Source organism: Bombyx mori, chromosome 11 (genome assembly GCF_030269925.1).
Source record: "Bombyx mori chromosome 11, ASM3026992v2".
Taxonomy (NCBI): Eukaryota; Metazoa; Arthropoda; class Insecta; order Lepidoptera; family Bombycidae; genus Bombyx; species Bombyx mori.
The window spans coordinates 11,619,592-11,639,035 of NC_085117.1; the positions used below are offsets into that span (position 1 = coordinate 11,619,592).

Sequence of the window (19,444 nt, forward strand, 5' to 3'; positions counted from 1 at the left end):
GTCTACGGACCGTCGAGGCGGTTTAGCTGGTCTTTTATGATTGGGTGAATCGTGGCACAGAACGCCACACCTTTCGTCTGGTGCAGGTGCTGACCGGGCACGGATGCTTCGGGAAGTACCTGCACCGGATAGGAGCTGAGCCGAGGAGGTGCCACCATTGTAGACACGACCTGGACCCGGCGGAGCATACGCTTGCTGTCTGCCCCGCTTGGGAGGTGCAGCGCCGTGTCCTGGTTGCAAAGATAGGACTGGACTTGTCGCTGCCTGGCGTCGTGGCGTCGATGCTAGGCGGCGACGAGTCCTGGAAGGCTATGTTCGACTTCTGCGAGTGCACCATCTCGCAGAAGGAGGCGGTGGGGTGGGTGAGGCAAAGTTCTCCTCACTAGGCAGAAATCCGCCACCGCCGAGCAAAGGGTCGGGACTAGGGTCCCATCCGTGACCTGGCCCCCTAAAAGCTTCGGGGTCCACCCGCTTTATGCGGCGTGGTACCCAGGCATGAGGTGGCGTGCTTTAGACCCTGCCCATAATAGGAAGCCGGGTGATGGTAGACCGCGTTCCCCCGACGGCTTCGGGCGAAGATGCAGCGTGGCTGCCCAGGCTGGCAGGAGTTTTTAGTGAGGTTCAACTCCCACATACCCCACCCGCCGCGTGGATGGGTATCCGGCATTTTCTCATGTGGAAACAAAAAGGTTATTTTTTAAGCAAATGTGGGAAAATGAAAAAAAAAATTGCTGGACGTAACTTCTCGAGATCCTCCAAAAAGTCCACTGAAAAATCTCAGTAAATGACCACCTCATCTCATCTCATTTAATTTAATTTCATCCCAGTTGATTAATGTCTTAAATTAATCATCTTCATTTCATTTCACTCCATATTGTCATTTTTCATAAAAATATGAATGTAAATTAAAAAATACACGACGTAAAGGTCTTCGTTACCAGGTAATAATATCCCTTAGAAAAAAAAAGAAGCTCAGCAAGTCAGCAAGTGTTTAAGTGTATAATCTATGGTTTTGGGTTTGATACCTATTTATGTACCTACTGATTTAATTATTTTTTCTTATTTGAAAGGAAATCGAAATGCCTTCATAATAGCAATACAATATGAAGTTCATTACGGGATTATACATTATATTTTTTACAAGTAATGTACCTACATCAAATTAAGAAAATAAGTAATTTGTTTGTGTGATTAATTCGTTTTTATATTTTAATTTTCATCTATATTGTTACAGGAATATTTAACGTGTCATCATCTAGAGTTTTAGAACTAAGTGACAGATTTTTAGAGTTTAGCAAAGATGGAATGTGGTTTGTTAAATTCTATGCGCCTTGGTGTTCACACTGTCGGCGCATGGAACCTACTTGGGCGCATGTGGCACAAGCCTTGTATAATACTCCCGTAAAAGTAGCCAAAGTCGATTGTACCCGTTTTACAGCTGTGGCCTCACATTTTCATATCCGAGCTTATCCTACTATCTTGTTGTAGGTATACCTTTCATTATTTGCATGCAGATACCTATAACATTTCAATAATTAATATGGGGTACTTTTATGTTTTTAGTTTAAAAGGATCTTTTCAGCATGAATACACAGGAGATAGGGTTAAAGAGGATTTGATTAATTATGCAATGAGAATGTCACAGCCAGCAGTGCAGAGAATATCTCGTGGTAACAGCATTGAATATTTAAAAGAATCTCATCCTGTATTTTTTGGATTCATTGGCAAACAGGAAGGGCTTTTATGGGTAATAATGATATCCAATTTACACAACTACATACCATAATAAAATCCAAGAAAAATAATAATAATTTGATTATCTAATTTGTTGACACAGGAAATGTTTACAATTCATGCTGAGAAATATCAGCCTCATTCCTGGTTTTATGCAATGACCCATGAAGTAATAAAACATGAAATCAAAGTTCCTAATGAAACAGCTATATTTGTTTATAAAGATAATGAAGCATTTTTCTTTGAAGGTAAATTAAAGTTCATCAAAAAATTCTTATCATTTGTTACATATTTTTGCTTGAACTAAAAATATTCACATGTTTAACAGTTAAAGATGAATTACTTGAAGACAAAAATATGTTAAACAACACCTTAGGCAAATGGATTACTTCTGAGAGATTTGGTTTTTTCCCCAAAATAACCCGAGCAAATATTAATAGTCTGATTGATACTGAAAAATATATTGTGATAGTAGTAGTTGCAGAAAATAAACTTGAAGAAATATCACAAACTGAAAGAGATTTTAAAGATATGGTAGAAGGAATTATAATGTAAGTTAAGTTTGTAATTATTAGTAATAAAAACATTAATTTCAAAACAAATTTAATACCCATTTATTATTATTGTTTTAGGAAAAGAAAAAATGAGCTACATTCTCGTTTTCAGTTTGGTTGGATGGGTTCACCAGAACTAGCAAATTCTATTGCTATGTCTGAACTTACTGTACCTCATTTATTAGTATTAAACTCAACGACAAGTCATCATCATATTCCAGACGATGATCCAGTATTAATGACACCAGAAGCAATCTCACTGTTTCTTGATCAAATACACAACCAGCAAGCTACCGTTAGTATTAGAATATATATGTTTTATTAAATAACTAGCTTTTGCCTGTGACTTCATCTGCGTGGAATAGTTACTTTGGCATAATGCAGAATTTTACCCACGATTTCATTTACGTAGTAAGTGAAAATATTTTTGAATAATAGAATGTTAATGAGCTTAATTGAGAATGTTAATGTCTCACTCAGTCTCATGCGCGTGGATAATGCCCTCGCGCTCTTACCCACAGAGGTATTAAATTGAATTTAGGGGATGATTGGGCCTTTAAAGCGTCTGCAAAGCAATTCGGCCGACGGAAAGTGTCTGGGAGTATTGGCGACTTATTTTTAAGGATATTGCCTAAAATATACTTAAAAATCAGTCATATCTTGAGTACCTGATACCTGAAAATTGGCCGTCTAAGCAAGGTAGCAGGTAGGCATGCGTTCTTAGCACACTAGCACTAACACTACGCAATCGGTCACATTTCTTTCGTCAGAAAATACGTGACGTCTGGGGGCCCTGGGATCTTGGACTAGAACACTCTGAGATTGTGGTCAATCTTCTTCTTTTTCTCCACCTTATCCCACTAGGTGGGATCGGCACAGCTAATTTTTCTCTTCCATTCTCTTCTATCAGCCGTCATCTCAACACTCACTCCTCTCTCTCTCTCATATCGTCATTCACACACTCCATCCATGTCTTCTTCGGTCGACCTCTTCCCCCTCTACCTTGCACTACCATTTCCATACATCTCCATCGTGGTCAATGAATGATAAAAAAATGTTATTTTTTGTATGTTATTACAAAGTTAAGTCGTACACTGTGTGCATTACTAATAAAAATCTTACGTTACGGACGTTTTTTCCCGATTAGGGTACCTCTCCGCATCGTCCCATAGGAAACTTCGTTCCAAAAAAAAATGCATGACATAAATGTTTTAGGTATATGGTGGCAATGGCTGGCCAGTAAAACTATATAGAGGTTTCTTTGAAGCAAGAACTACATTGGCAAACATGTGGCATGGAAACCCTGTTCTAACAGCTCTTATCTTTGGTCTGCCACTGGGATTCCTCTCACTGATATGCTATTCAGTGTGTTGTGCTGATATTTTAGATGCTGAAGACGAAGACACACCAGGTAAAACAAATCTGTACTTCCTAGGTTAATTTCCTAAGTAATCTTCACAACACTAATGCAATTGCTTGCCTCAATGGTCAAGAGGTTATTGACCTGTCTCCTTGTACCAAAGGGTCTGGGTTCAATTATTGGTTAGTCAGTTAATGCTAAAGATACTTTATAAATTAATTTAAACAGTAAGAGCTGGCATGATATACGTTCCATCAAGAAAGTGTAATATTATACAGCATGTAAATGAGACAGTCAGGGGAAAATGTGTAGAAATTTGGTGAGGTATTTTACCATTAAATTTATTAATTATGTTTTTTATAACAATAAAACAAAAAATTATATCTTAGAAATATAATAAACGAAAATATTGTATGTATTGTATGTATATATGTATGTATTGTATGGAAGAAAATAAAATTCAGTATCTTTACATTTCACATCATTCAGTTTCTTCTGTTTCTAGTGAAATGCTTTTCCTTTTTGCTTTATTATCGAGTTTTTTACTATCACCGACGAGACGAATGTTTGAAACGATACACAGCAGGAAAGAAGAAACACAGTTACACTGCTTCGGATATCGTGAAGTCTCCGTGCAATTTCGGGGAATCCCATAGTTCAAATAAAAGAGCGTTAAACCAAAATAGCGCTACACGAAACAGCTATAAGCGGGGTCTTAATGTACATTCAAAAATGGAAATGATAAAATTCTTTAACAATTATGAAATTTCCCATGAATTTATTAATATACGTTGGAGAATCTTTTCTTTATTGAATATTATATCGCATTTTTAGAAACTACTCACAATTATTCCTAAAACTTTCAAAGTAGCTATTTTAAGTTAATAATGTCTATGTCACATCCTTAAATAAAATTATTCAGTCTAACGGGATGTGAGTGCATATACTTAAAGTCATTTAACTCTGATATTTTCATACCATGATATATTTACAATGTTTAAGTAATATGGGCAGGACAAAATGGTGCAGCTTCCCATGCATAGGTACTCAAAAAAAAGGGTGCGTGTACTTATGTATGTGCGTAAGATGTACTTTTTTTTTTTAATATTATAATATAATTAATAATAAATATTTAACGTTAATAATTTAATAATATTTAGTATGAATTATATTCAATAATAATTTTGTCATTTATATTACTAAATAATACATGCGGATAGTTAAACTCATTTGTATTGGAGCACTCAGGAAGGTTAAAGGCAATAAAAAAAAATAAAAAACACGGCACGAGATTTCTGCGGTCTCCGTTGCGCCCGCCGCTCCTGCGTCTACTATAAACGCGCGCAAAATCCCCGCGTCTTTTAAATTAAACAACATCCTCAAACACGCATATTGGACATCCCTTTTCTTGACATCGTATAAATTCGGTAATTCTCGGTACGCGGTAATGTACTCACTCACACGGTAGCATTAGTGTCGTGTTCGTGTCGCTATCTCTGTCTTGAGTACGGGCGGCTACAAAAGTTTTCATTGATTTGTTATTATTATACTGTTTTTGTTTAGTGCTCAGTTTTTTGTTTAGTTTTAAGATTGTTTGTGTTTCAATTTGTTTTAGTATTAAGTGTCCCTTGGCATTTATACTATTCGTTAACAAAGATGCCACCAAAGCATAATAGTGTTTTAAATCGTCGGCCGACAAACATAATTTTTGATTGTTTTTTTTAAAAGAAAAAGAAGAAGGCGTAAAAGATGTTGACAGTTTTATTTAGAGTTGCTAACGCAACTGGTGTATCGCAACGCACAGTACAGCGGATCGCAACTGAAGGCAGTATTCGGGCTTACTTTCGAATTAATTTAATTACGTTATTTTTACAGCTTTCTGTTTTATTTTATTATTCTTTTATTATCTCTCTTTAATTTATTACGTTATTTTTATAGCTTTCTGTTTCATAGTGATTTGATATTCATTTTATCTGTACTTGGTATATGGAAATTTTAATTCGTATTTTGATTTAAAAAAATGAATGCTAATAACACATTTTTTACGAGTGTACATGCGCGAAAGTTCACCTGTGGCTATATTCAGACTCGCCAAGTTACGTCGGTCGTATTGTAATGAGCGATTTAGTGGGGAACTTCATTTCTGTTAATTAACGTTGTTTGTAACGTTGTCTGTTAAGTAACGTTGTTGTGTAACGGTGCGCGCGCATCGTAAAATTTCACTCTCATAAATTTTTCATAACGCGCCTAAAGAAGTATAACTTCAATAAAAATATTTGGGGAAAAAGCCATGGAGACTTTATGGACCGAGTAGAAATAGTAGTAACATTAGTTAATCGGAAGTTGTATACCTATGTTAAGCTAACATAAATATTAAGTGCTTAGTCATATATTCTATATAAATTAAAAATATTATTATTTTCAGAACTACACGAGAAAAGGGACTAAATATTGTGTTCGGAATCATAGTGAGGACGGCATGTTGGAGCCATCGCAAAACTATGAAGTAGGTACCCAAAAATGTTGAGTTCTCCGACATGGATATTTTTCAAATAATTTCCCAACATTGCGGAACTGAATTGTAGACAGTATGTGAATGATTTCTTAAAACTCCCGCCTAATGTTTATGTCCCTAACCCGATTCAAATTCGAAACATTTATACAATTATTTCATAACAAAGCCTAATCTTAATTTACATCCTTTATTGCATATATAATTTTGTTTGTGGATAACTTGTCTAGAATCTTCGATCAACAATAGTGACTAGATAAAGGGACACGTACAAAATCAAAGCAAAAACTGTCCGCGTGAATATACACATACATAGCTACATTGGTTTACAACAAACGGAGAAAAAAGTTTTGAAACAGTTTTAAGTTCAAACTAATTACAACATTGGCACCTAGTAATAAAGTCCCAAATCTCCAAAACATTATCTAATACTTACGATCATTCGTCACAAAGCAATAAATTACTCCTGTCACTTAAAAATGAAAAGACATATGTTAAACAACCTTTAATGTTAAATCAACCTTACATACCAACCAATAAAGTAATTTTTTCCGTAATAGCTTTGAGAACTAACAACATTTTTTTGAATTTTTTTTTGCTTCTTGAAATTTCGATTTCTATTTACTACAGGAGGTAAGGGAGTCGAACAATAAAATAATTTATTAGATTAATAAAAGTAATAGTTTAGTTGTTTACTTTTTATATTTTTAGAATTTATATTTGTTAGTATCTATACATTACTTATTATTTTATGAGCGCTACGTTTTGTGTAATACATATTTTTATAGTATATTTTTAAGTTATATTTTTAAGTTTTCGCGACTAGTACACATAATAAAAAAACGTTTAAACGGTTTTAAGCGCGATATTTTTATTACAATGCTTCGGCCACGTTTCAGTAGCCATGAGCACGGAAGGCAAAGATGTCCAGTGTCAATGAGTCGAGTTTTTAGCTTGGTTATAAAAGTAATCTCTTCTTTCTCTGGCGACAATCGAGATCTATTCCGCACACGTGATTGCTAGGAAAGCTAAGTATATAATAAGAGTCCAACAAACGTCTGTTTGTTGCTGCTGCTTTTGTGTCTACAAAAGCAGCATTAACCAATTTTGAAGTACTGCTAAGAAATTTTTAAAAATTATTACAACACAAATCTACTCTATGCATTTACTCTTCTGTTAAATAAAAGTTTGTCCAAGTGTTGGCGAGCCTTGGCCAACTTTTGTAGCGGTGGTTAAAAATCGGTAATTTTGTTTAAAATTTAATATTATTTATTAGCTTAAAGCTTAAAATATAACTTATACTTCATGTACTTACCGAAAGTAAGATACTCCGGCCGTTAAATTGCTATTTTGGGCATTTTTTTGCAACTTTTGAATATACACTGCGGCATTGTGAGACGGGTTGACATTGGCTGTGTCTGAAGTGAACTAAACAAAATAAGAGCTCACATTTCAAGTGAGCTGTTATTTAACGAGACGGATTTTTGCGCTGACCCGAAATCTAGTTAGTATTGTTGATCGAAGTCTAGAATATATCAAAAATCAAATAAATATGTACAGAATGAGATGTGTACAAAAATAATTATTTCATGTATTACCAAAAAATTTGGAATAGGGTTAGTGACAAAAATGTTATTGATTTATGTTGTCGAGTTGTTGACAATCATGAGTTGACCGTTACACAAAAATTTACCTGACGACAGTTAACCCCTTGTAACTCATAATCATAAATTACGTTGAAATACTTAAGTATATTTATTTTATTTATTACACTTCATGTAAAATTTACATTGGCGGATTTAATGCCTAAGGCATTCTCTACCAGTTTCAATGATATATGAAATTATTTAATTAATATATACCTACATACCTATATGAAATTACTCTGACATATTCTCTCAATCACTTGATTCTGAACTCTCTGAACTATCTTGTAAGTTTATAATGATTTTGTCCATCATAGTATCAAATCTCATATCAGTAATGACAGCAAGCGCCCCCGCCTCTCCGTCCCACCGTACACATACTTATGGCGCGGTCAACTAGTTCCGCGCGCACAATACGAAAAGGAAATAAGTATGGTATTAGTGACATTTTTAGAATTTTGATAAAGTTTTTTTACAGAAATGTTACAAGGGGTTACGAAAAGCGGTAAAGATTTGGACGTTTTGGAGTTCGGTACATCTAAGGAAAAAGTGAAACTGTAACGCAGCGTTCCCTTTCGCGGGGCAACAGTAGCCAAAGGGGATGTGACTCAGGTCCGTGCCCCGACGACCCACCCCGCGCTACCCGCGCCCGCGCATCTTGTGCACCCCCTATTAGTGCGTGCCAGACTGAAGCGGCAAACACGCGTCCCCGGTCGATACCGGAACTGACAACCCAAGAGTCTCATGCCAGTCGGGCACCCAACATTAAAAAACTCTTTTGTAGCTAATTTCCGTTGTGCGTTTTGTTCGTGTGTTGCTCTAGAGAAGTATGTAGTTAAGAAAGTTTTGATTTAATGATACTAAATATTACATTGTTTTCAATTGCATAGATGGGTGAAGAAACTCATTTTCCACCGTGTAGAACATGAGTTTCTTGTCGTAAACCTTCGCGATTCTATATTACGGAAATAAAGCCAAAACGCGGCGCCCGTAAAATACACGGTATGATTCTACACTCAAGTTTCGGGGAAGATTTGCGGTTTAAGGTACAATCCACGTGGTAGTATAGAAACCTTCAGAGATGATTTATTGAAAAACTAACTTTACTTTGGAGTCAGAAAATATATCCCATACATTTTCTGCGTAACCTTGCCTCTTGTAAAATTTCATGATTCTATATCAACAGAAACTACCCTATATTATGTGGATCTTTATGAGTGACGAAACATGTCTTTTGATTGGGATATTGTGATTAGCTTACTTCCGTCGTAGAACTCAATTTTTTGTACTGATTTTAACTTGGTACCTGTAGGTACCCGTTCCTGAAAAGAAACGGCTGTTTGACATACACAGGAAATCAAATTAGGTAATAGATAACTTTAAGTACCTACCTATAGATAATGATTCCGATTTTTGCATTTGAAGGCCGGAACCCTAGAAATGAATTGTCGTTTTAATCTACTTTGGAATGTCTATAAAAGTAAAAGAATCAACTATAACTTTTTAATCAAGGATACGAAAACGTCATGAAAAGACACCAAGAGGATCTAGGAACTTCTGAAACTAGGTCCTTCAATGTTGTCAACGTCAGATGAGTAAAAAGATTTATGCCCTACACGAAAGGACAAAAAAAACACCTCAGTTTGCTCTCGGCAAAGACAGACATTTGATAGTGATGATAAAGTCACTTGTTTACGTCAGCAACGCCAGTTAAACCAAATCTACATATTCAGACTCTAACTCTCGTTTGAAGGTGAATATTATGAAACATTGTTAATTCTTAACTTCTAATGAAACAGAAACAGGCATTATCCATACAATTGTAAACCTTATATTTAAGTCCATATGTCTGTAGATTATTCTTCGCGTATCAGCAGGATACAATTAAGGAAAGAAGTTTCAACTTTCGACCCTAACTTGAATGCAGTATAGCCTATTTGCATCGTTGAATTTAATTTCACGCGCTTTGACCTTGAACTAGAATTTTTGGACAAGTGTTTCTAAATACTTAAAAGTTTTTTGTGTTTGATTTTTAAAGTACACATTTTTCTATTTTTAGTTGAATCCAAATAATTGAGTTTATTTCTTGTGTTTGTATTAAACTTTTGAAATCTACACTCTTTTGGTATATTTTGTAATTTTAAATTAAGACACAAAATACTAAAAACTGAAAATAATGTAGCCAGTCCTAAGCCTGGTAAAAGCATGAAGGAAAGTTTTTTGATATTTTTATTTTCATGTTCTTTTTATTACTTTAAGATCATATTATAAATTGATATCAGAAAACCAACCGTATATCGTTGACTTAAATCTATATCTACTACGATATTATATCAGCGTATCGTTTCAAATCTCAAAGATCATGAATCGAGAAAATCTACTAGCATCCATCAATATATAGATTCAGAAAATATATAGATTCAATATCCGATATTGATCCTCGATATATAGATACGATTCGATACGCGGCAAAACCGATATTACCCACTCCTAGTAGAAGTACTTCAAAATTAGTTGGTTAAAATTGGTTAATGCTGCTTTTGTGTCTGTTTGTTGGACTCTCATTAGATACTTAGCTTTCCTTTTTTATTTTAGCTTTACTAGCAATCACGTGTACAGAATGGATCTCGATTGTCGCCAGAGAAACTAGAGATGACTTTTATAAGCCAGCTAAGATCTCCGCTCATTGACACTGGACATCTTTGCCTTTCGTGCTCACGGCTACTGAAACGTGGCCGAAACATTGTAATAAAAATACCGCGCTTGAAACCGTTTAAACGTTGTGTTATTATGTGCACTGGTCGCGAAAACTTAAAAATATACTATAAAAATATATATTACACAAAAACGTAACGCTAATAATATAAGAAATAATTTATAGATACTAACAAACATAAATTTCCAAAACATAAAAAGTAAACAACTAAACTTTTGCTTTTATTCATTAATAAATTATTTTAGTGTTCAACGCGACTCCCTTACCTCCTGTAGTAAGCCGAAAACGAAATTTCAAGAAGCAAAAATAAATAAAACAAAACGATGTTAGTTCTCAGAGCAATAAAAGGAAAAAGTACTTTATTTGTTGTCTGTTAAGGTCGATTTAACATTAAAAGTTGTTTAACATATGTTTTTTTATTTGTAAGTGACAGGATTAATTTATTACTTTGCTCATTTTATGTGACGAATGATCGTAAGTATTATATAATGTTTTGGAGATTTGTGACTTTATTACAAAGTGCCATAGTTGTAATTAGTTTGAACTTAAAACTGTTTCAAAACTTTTTTCTCCGTTTGTTAGTAAATGAATGTGTATATTCACGCGGACAGTTTTTGCTTTAATTTTGTACGTGTCCCTTTATCTAGTTACTATTGATGATCGAAGATTCTTAAGGAACCTAATAGTGTAAGACTAAAATGATCTCCGTAAAAACAATGTTAATGGGCATACTAATTAGAAATTTCCACTGACACTGCTCCATACTAAATTGTTACATTTTCAATAATTAATTTTACTGTATTCATTGAAAAAGTTTTATTTATTTACAAATCAAATAAACAAATAAAATACATTAGTAAATTAATTGGTATTTTATTTTTATTGTTATATTAGTACATCCTTGAAAGCTCATCAATGTATACGGAAAATTCAATGTGCCTCATGTAATTTTTTAATGTATTATACCAAACAGTGTAGCCATATTCAACTTTCGTGTTAATAGTTTCTTCTAGATCACAGACGGATTTCGTTTTTAAAGAATGGTTAGATGATTTCTTATTTCTAATATCATTCTTATTCAGAATTTTTGTTTCATTTTGCATCATATCTTGAACTACTGCTTTAATTTCTTCATTTTTATCTGATAAATTTCCTGTTGTATTTTTGGTTAAAGATGAATCTTTGTCATGATCACAGACCCTATATTTATGTTTGTATTGTTTTGCACCAGATCTTTTTAGTTTTGTTTTACCAAAACATATAGGAAGCCCTGATTCAAGCATGGCTTTGTTTATTAAATTTTGATTGTTTTCCTCTTTGAAGAATTTATCTTTTGTTTTAAGGATTTCTATAATTTCTTCTTTCTGCGCGCCATTATGTTGAATAATTTCATTGTCTTTATCTATTTGTCCTTTAATTTGTTTGTCTATGACACCATTAGTAGATGTAGAAGGTATGTTGAATAATTCAAGATCATTTTCAACTTTCAAAGGCAATTCATTCATAAAGCTATAGGGAACTTCTTGAATGGTTTCTTTTTCTTCTTGAAATGAATTAACTAAGTTGGTAAATGATTCTATCCCATATTTATTTGATTTATCAACTGGGTCATTATTATTTTTTAAATAACACGCTTGTAGTTGTAAATCTTTTTCAGTCAGTAATCCCCACAACTCCCCGTGTCTTTCATTTTTCTCTGTTTTCAAATGTGATTCTAATTTTTCACAATTTTCCATCGAATTATTTTCTCGATTTTCTGTATTAAAAATTTCGTCTGTCCATAAATTAGTAAGATTGAATGTAGGAGTTAATAAAGTTAACATGTTCTTAAAGTTTTGACTTTCTTTACCTTCACTAATTATTGTGACTGCAATCCCATAAGAGCCAAATCTGCCTGCTCTTCCAATCCTATGCAAATATGTTTGCCATTCAAAAGGAGGCTCAAAGTTTATGACTAGATCAATATTAGATCCATCTATACCTCTGGCAGCCAAGTCTGTTGATATTAATATCCTGCATTTGTATTCTTGTAATGTTTTCAATGCATTTAACCTATCTAGTTGTTCTTGTTGACCATGTAATAAACTCACTGGCCATTTAGATTTTTTTAATAATCTATGAAGTTCTGTAACTCTTGCTTGATAATTGCAAAATATTAAACACTGTTTGAACTGCATTTTGGATAAAATTAAAATCAATTGTTCAAATCTGTTCTGAGTTTGTTTTACTATGTTGCTATTGTACTTCACTATAGTTACTTTCTGTGTAATGCCTAATAAGATATTGTTACTATCTGGACAAATGTGTTGAGCATTTTTTACAAATTTACAAATGATTTCCTTGCAATGTTCTGGATAAGTGGCACTACTCATAATAACTTGTTTATGATTAGGTAAAGCTGAAAATATATAGTTTATATCATTCAGAAAAGGCTTTTCTACCAGTTTATCACATTCATCTAACACAAAGAGTTGAACATCAGATAAATTAATATGATTTCCTACAATAAGATGTTTTAGACGACCTGGACTGCCAACAACAATGTGTACTTTTTTCTTAAACTTAGCTATGTCTTCATTTACAGATAATCCTCCCATTACAACTTCGACATTCAGACCTGAAACAATTGGGATAAGTTGTTTGTTGAAACAGTGAAAAACAATAAATTGTGTTAGTTACATCTTATATGCTTATTTATTCTTATGTTGGAAAGACCTAAGGCATCATTTTCATTGAAATAGTTTGCTTATATCCCAACATAGGCTAATAAGTCTTGTTGTTTGCCTAAGGCATATAAATGTTATAGTTTTATCTATATAGATATTAAAAATTATATGTTTCTTATTTGATCATCCCGAAATTGCTAAGAGGATTGGATGTATGCGCAGAAGTTGACATGACCCAAGGAATGCCAGATATATCTGCTATAGTGAACACAATAGTTTGTTTACTGGTTTATGGTTATGTATAAACTGGATCTGCAAATCATCTAATAATTTATTTACTAGAGAATAATAGAAGCAACTCTATTCCAATTAAATGTTACATGTTTCAATTAATCCCAATTAATAACATAATAATAATTTATGAGGCAGCATCTAAGCAATAAAAAAAAAAAAGCAATTTAAAAAAATCATTAAATAGCAATCAACTTACCCTTGTGGTGTGATCCTATTTGTTTAATAACATCACATATCTGTGCTGCTATTTCTCGTGTAGGTGTCAAGATCATTACTTGCAAACCATTATTAAGATTTAGTTTTTCTAATGCTATTATAGAAAACACAACAGTTTTTCCAGTTCCAGACTTTGCTTCTAGTAACAAATCTGTAACATAGAAACAATTCATTTAGCAAAGATTCAGCACAGCTTTTTGTCCTTATCCCAATATGTGGGATCAATGCGGTATGCCTCCTTTTCCATTCAAGCCCATCATCTGTCATCTCTGCATTCCCACCCTTCTCTCTCTCAGATCCTTTTTCACACAGTCCATCCAAGTATTTTTAGAATGCCCCCTCCTCACATTACTATCTACCATTGATTACAAAGGTTAAAACACAGCATTTACACAAATAGTTACAGTAAAGTTTGGTTTCTAGTGACTCTTGTGACATTGATGATGGTAATAGTAAATTGGCATCAAAATTTACTGCACACAATATGCAGAAGAGGTGATGTATCTACTGACTTGTCAGATGCAGCAAGATGATGGTAATAGTAAATTGGCATCAAAATTTGCTGCACACAATATGCAGAATGAGGTGATGTATCTACTGACTTGTCAGATGCAGCAAGATTTCCATAAAGTATTAAGTGTTTATTTTGGAACAGATGCTTAGTTGCTTTCCTTAAAGTAATGGAAGCAGTAAGTTTTTATCATGTTATGTCATGTTTTATATTAAAAATAAATTAGTTCAATAAAAAAAATCCACAAGCCTTGCAATGATTACTTACCGAAACCACATTTGCCTAGTGGGACACCATGAAGTTGAATTGGAGATGGTTTTTGGAACCCCGATGATATCAATCCTGCTAGTGTAAATTCTGAAAGAAGCATGGAAGTGAACGTAACATTTTCCACTATTTGAACATCACGAGTCCTTGTGCTGTTTCTTATATCATGAGCTAAAGACATAACGGCAATTCAGATAGCCTGCTGTCTTTAAAAAGTGGTTGATTCGATTCTGAAATATTGGATGGTTCCCAAGAGTTCTTTGGCTTTTTTCTTGAAATAATTTTCTATTTAGTTTAAATGAAATGGTTGGATGTGGTCAAAGCAATTGTAAAGATACTCTTTAAAAATATTGAGTGTTCTAGCTTTGGGAAATAGCCGGTTTTTTTTAAGGGATTTTATGACCTGGTAACTGAGACCTTTAAGTCATGTCTTATTTTAATTTATATTTGTATGAAAAATGATATTATGGAGTGAAATGAAATGAAGATGATTAATTTGAGGCATTAATCAACTGGGATGAAATTAAATGAAATGAAATGGGATGAAATATAATCTCAGTAAAATGGTGGTCATTTACTAAGATTTCAGTGGACTTTATGGAGGATCCCGAGAAGTTACGTCCAGCGGTTTTGTTTCATTTTCCCACATTTGTGCATTTTCACAGATATTAAACAGTTAATAAACCACCATTATTACACATTGAAACCCGAAGAAACACTAAATAGACAAAATAAAACAAGTCACATAACTTCACTCCTCGCGTCCCGCCAAAAAGTTTTTTTGTTTTTCCTTGTTAGGAAAGGCAAAGGGATCTAAGCCCATACAGCCTTCCGCCAAAAAGGCTGTATGGGACCAAATAACCGGTAGCGGTACTACAGCCAAAGATTATTATACACTAAACTACGGCCGGCAACAATTTTTTTTTACGGCCAATGGTGACAAGACCTTATAGCCTATCTTAAATTAATTTTCACGCACGGAGTACGAAAAAATTTACAAATGGTTACATAATCAAAACAGCATCAAATTGAAGTATTTGCAATTGGTGTTTAATATTATTCTTTGTTTTTAAACATTACCTATTGTGTTAACAGTATATCTGACGGCGTTAACGATATTTATGTTATATAGCACGTGCAATAGGAGTGACTCACACAAGCCAGGCGCGCCAGCCCTGTCGTTCCACTCGTAAACAACAGCTGCAACAGAAGTGACTCATAAGCCAGCTGCGCCGGCTAGTATAAAAAGGCGGAACGTGCCTTGAAATGAACATTCGTTGGACTGCGCTTGCCTGGTGCACTTACTATATCCTTGTTACGTTGTGTGATTCAGTGACTGTTGTACGTACTGGTTAAAGTTGGACAAGTGTTAAAGTGAATTGTTAAGATAACATATTGTTGATTAAATCAGGAATCAAAAAGTGACATCGTTTTACTTGGTGTTCAACAAGATAATGTCTACCCTCAAGCTTACATCAGAAGTGAGATCAGGACTCTACTCTCACTGGCGTGACGTGTTTGGACATGTTCGAAGTACAGCAAAAAAAACATGATGCAGATCAGAATACTAGTAGTGGTACGCCACAAGAGCGTGAATGCAGCATACGTAAGTCGTGTAATAACGTCTCTGTTACCTCGATGGAAGATCTGAGCCACGAAGAAATCGTCACATCTTACGTCCTGGCTCATGTTGCCCAGTTTGACTGTCGACTTCATCACATGGCATTTACTAACGGAAATACAACACGTAACAAGCTATTGCAAGAAATTAAGGCAAGTGCAAATCTCAAGTGAAACTTCGATCGCAATAATGGATCTGTCATGACGAGTGGGTAGTTCCGACACGAATCGTTTTTAGGCCAATGATTACTGCTAGAGTTACATGGCACTAGTACAGTAAACCAGGACATGAGACTGTGAATTGTCGCTGAAATTTTAGAATCTACTAGATTCAATACCAATAACACTACACGTTCGATGACTTCGGGCTCCAGCAAGCAAGCAAACAAGAAAGCAAGCAAGTTTCCGTGGGGAAGAAAAATTGACACATCTGAAGTCGTCGTGACCTGTAAGATAAGACGTCCGGTGCCTTCGTGTCTGGCGATGCGGCGGTGTTCGGGTTCCGCTGGCGGATGCAGGTTTTTCCGGTGAAGTGCGTGCTTGTGCGTGCTTGACAAGTGTTCGCGGTTGGCTTCCTCAGTGTGGGAGTAACATCGTGTAGGAGAGGTGGAACCCGTAAAATTGTAGTTTGCGTGGTGGCTGGTTGCGGTAAGAAGTTTGCATGGTGGTAAAATGTCTTGTGAGTCTGCACAGGTAGCCGGAGGTGAGACTTCCGCGGTCGCGGCCCACCCAGTCCGCGAGAACCGGGCAGATCGCCTCGACGGTACGGAGGCCGGCCGACGGGTCCGCCAAACGACGAGACCACGCCTCCAGCACGGACTGCCGATATTGGAGCCCCCCCGCTCCGGCTGCACTTGCGCTAGGGCGCGCCGCCTCGTAGGAGACTGTGAGGTATCATTGAATAACTCTGACTGCGATCGCGCGCTGCCGGCGTCGCAGCGCGGCGACGTTCTCGTGGGTAAGGACGTGGCACCAGACGGGTGCTCCGTATAGTGCCATCGACCGCACGGGTACCATCACCCTGCCTATTTCTGCCGTGAAGCAGTGGTGTATTTCGGTTTGAAGGGTGGGGCAGCGGTTGTAACTATGCTGAGACCTTAGAACTTCTATCTCAAGGTGTGTGGTGCGTTTACGCTGTGGATGTCTATGGGTTCCAGTAACCACTTAACACAAGGTGGGCTGTGAGCTCGTCCACACATTAATACGAAGAGCATAATCAAACGAAATTAGATACGAAGTTTAAAGGGCCGTTTAAAGTAGTTGAATATTTGGATGGTGTCGATTTAATTTTGACTCTCACACATTCGCTTAAGGCTCGAGCTGCTACTTGCCTCACAAAAATACAGCCTGGTAAGATATCCTGGCCTACTATTAAAGAAATGCTGACAAAATTATCTAATGATGCAAGACCACTTCGACCTGGTTATCAAATTTGAAATGGAAAGCAAAAAGGGACCAGCTGAAGCCGGTATCCGGCTATGGCAACTTATAAAGAAGATTCCCGACGCTAATGTGCCAGAACAAATAGCCACCGGATTTGTTATATCAATACTGTCGCAGTGTGATGAAAGAATCCGTCGGGAATTGAACTCTGTCGTTATTACCACAAAAAATCGTCTATTTCACACATTACGTGGCTTTACCCTCAAAAGAAAAAGACGAAGATCCTGATAAAGAACCAAAACGCTCTCGAAGTTTTTTTCCGTGGAAGCTGCCATTTCTGCGGAAAACCTGGGCATCGTGCCGAAGGGTGTTGCGACAGATACTGCTCTCAAACTTTTTTCGATATTCCAGCAAAACCTGAACAACCTCCTCATCCGTGGGCGCCCGGCTCTCGCCTGCAAGTCAGCTGTTACGTGTGCGGTGATGCGAGTCATGTAGCTTCTGGGTGTTCCATGCGCTACAAGAAGAAAAACGACACAGCTCCAGGTGCTGTGGCAGGTGCAACCAGAGACGTCAACGTGTGTTCCAGAGCTTCAGTGTGTTACAGATAAGTGGTTTTGGCTTCCCCTTTATGTTCCATTCAGGGTCAGAATGTAGTCTTATAAAACAAAGTCATAGTAATTTATTCAATGGTAAGCGGTTTCATGAACAAGTCACTCTTTGATCTGAAAGTAACTTAGACCAATCATGATGGCAAGAGCACTTAGGGGATATTCAACTCGCCCTTAATAGTGCACGTTGTCGAGTAACAGGGTTTACTCCAATAGAATAGACGTTTGCCGTTCAGGGTAGTTCACTTGAAATATCTTAAAGTTTCAACAGAGTGATAATCCCTCTAGATTAGATCTTGATCTAGCACGGTCGAAGACCGGCGAAAACATAAAAAAAAGGGCACAAACAGAAGCTTGGTTTAGTCGAGGCAAAGCTAAAGTCAAACTCTTTTCCGCTGGGGATTTTGGTTTCGTAAGTTGACCGAAAATGTAAAGTTCCCTTCAACATTACTGCAGTTTTGGAAAACGATAGGTATAAATTGAGACATGTAAATAGTTCTAATAGAGTGTACAAATTTCCCCATGAAAACTTACGTGAAATACCTCGAGGCCCGTCAGGCCTACTAGAAATTTCTGAAAATTATAGTGACGTGACGGCGTACACAGATGGGTTAATTAATCTTGTTCATGAAACTGATCTTATTGATGACGACTCTATCACTGACAATAGAAGCGACATTTTTGTCCGCAAATAGCGATACAGCAAACATAGTCTGTGGGTAGTGATACAATGTCTGTAAGCTCAGGCACCTCAGGTGCAGGTGTTGGAAATGTAGAAAACGATGGCCGTGACGGCGTTAACGATATTTATGTTATATAGCACGTGCAATAGGAGTGACTCACACAAGCCAGGCGCGCCGGCCGTGTCGTTCCACTCGTAAACAACAGCTGCAACAGAAGTGACTCATAAGCCAGCTGCGCCGGCTAGTATAAAAAGGCGGAACGTGCCTTGAAATGAACATTCGTTGGACTGCGCTTGCCTGGTGCACTTACTATATCCTTGTTACGTTGTGTGATTCAGTGACTGTTGTACGTACTGGTTAAAGTTGGACAAGTGTTAAAGTGAATTGTTAAGATAACATGTTGTTGATTAAATCAGGAATCAAAAAGTGACATCGTTTTACTTGGTGTTCAACAAGATAATGTCTACCCTCAAGCTTACATATCTATAAATTGGTTTGAAATACAATGGGTTTGATAAAACTACTTCTAAGTCCATTCTTACGCCTGTTTGTAAAGGCGAGTCACCTTTACAAGCATCGTCCAGCTCAGACACTAAAATTAATCTATTTACATTAAATTTATAACATTTCATAACAATATGTTTCAGATCAGCATTGATATTTCATTGACA

General features: G+C 36.0%; 2 protein-coding genes across 4 annotated transcripts; one reads left to right on the plus strand and one right to left on the minus strand.

Moving 5' to 3' along the window:
• Window positions 1-956: 956 nt before the first annotated feature.
• On the plus strand, window positions 957-13,207 carry LOC101743518 (protein disulfide-isomerase TMX3). 3 transcript variants are annotated; one of them, XR_210000.5, is made up of 9 exons: window positions 957-1,143; window positions 1,235-1,484; window positions 1,564-1,747; window positions 1,838-1,982; window positions 2,063-2,285; window positions 2,367-2,583; window positions 3,504-3,699; window positions 6,074-6,154; window positions 13,107-13,207. XR_210000.5 is itself a non-coding variant. In XM_004931464.5 (8 exons), exons 1-8 carry the CDS (start codon window positions 1,104-1,106, stop codon window positions 6,094-6,096), a joined length of 1,278 nt encoding a protein of 425 aa, XP_004931521.1. In that variant the 5' UTR covers window positions 957-1,103; the 3' UTR covers window positions 6,097-11,387. The 3 variants fall into 3 exon arrangements, 1 of the variants encoding a protein (XP_004931521.1); XR_002431380.3 differs by lacking the exon at window positions 13,107-13,207 and adding an exon at window positions 10,402-11,387; XM_004931464.5 differs by lacking the exon at window positions 13,107-13,207 and having other exon boundaries at window positions 6,074-11,387.
• Window positions 11,314-15,243, minus strand: LOC101743750 (probable ATP-dependent RNA helicase DDX20). Its single transcript, XM_004931465.5, has 3 exons — window positions 14,477-15,243; window positions 13,679-13,849; window positions 11,314-13,139 (listed from the first exon to the last, which is right to left on the minus strand). Exons 1-3 carry the CDS (start codon window positions 14,655-14,657, stop codon window positions 11,413-11,415), a joined length of 2,079 nt encoding a protein of 692 aa, XP_004931522.1. The 5' UTR covers window positions 14,658-15,243; the 3' UTR covers window positions 11,314-11,412.
• Between the last annotated feature and the right edge of the window lie 4,201 nt (window positions 15,244-19,444).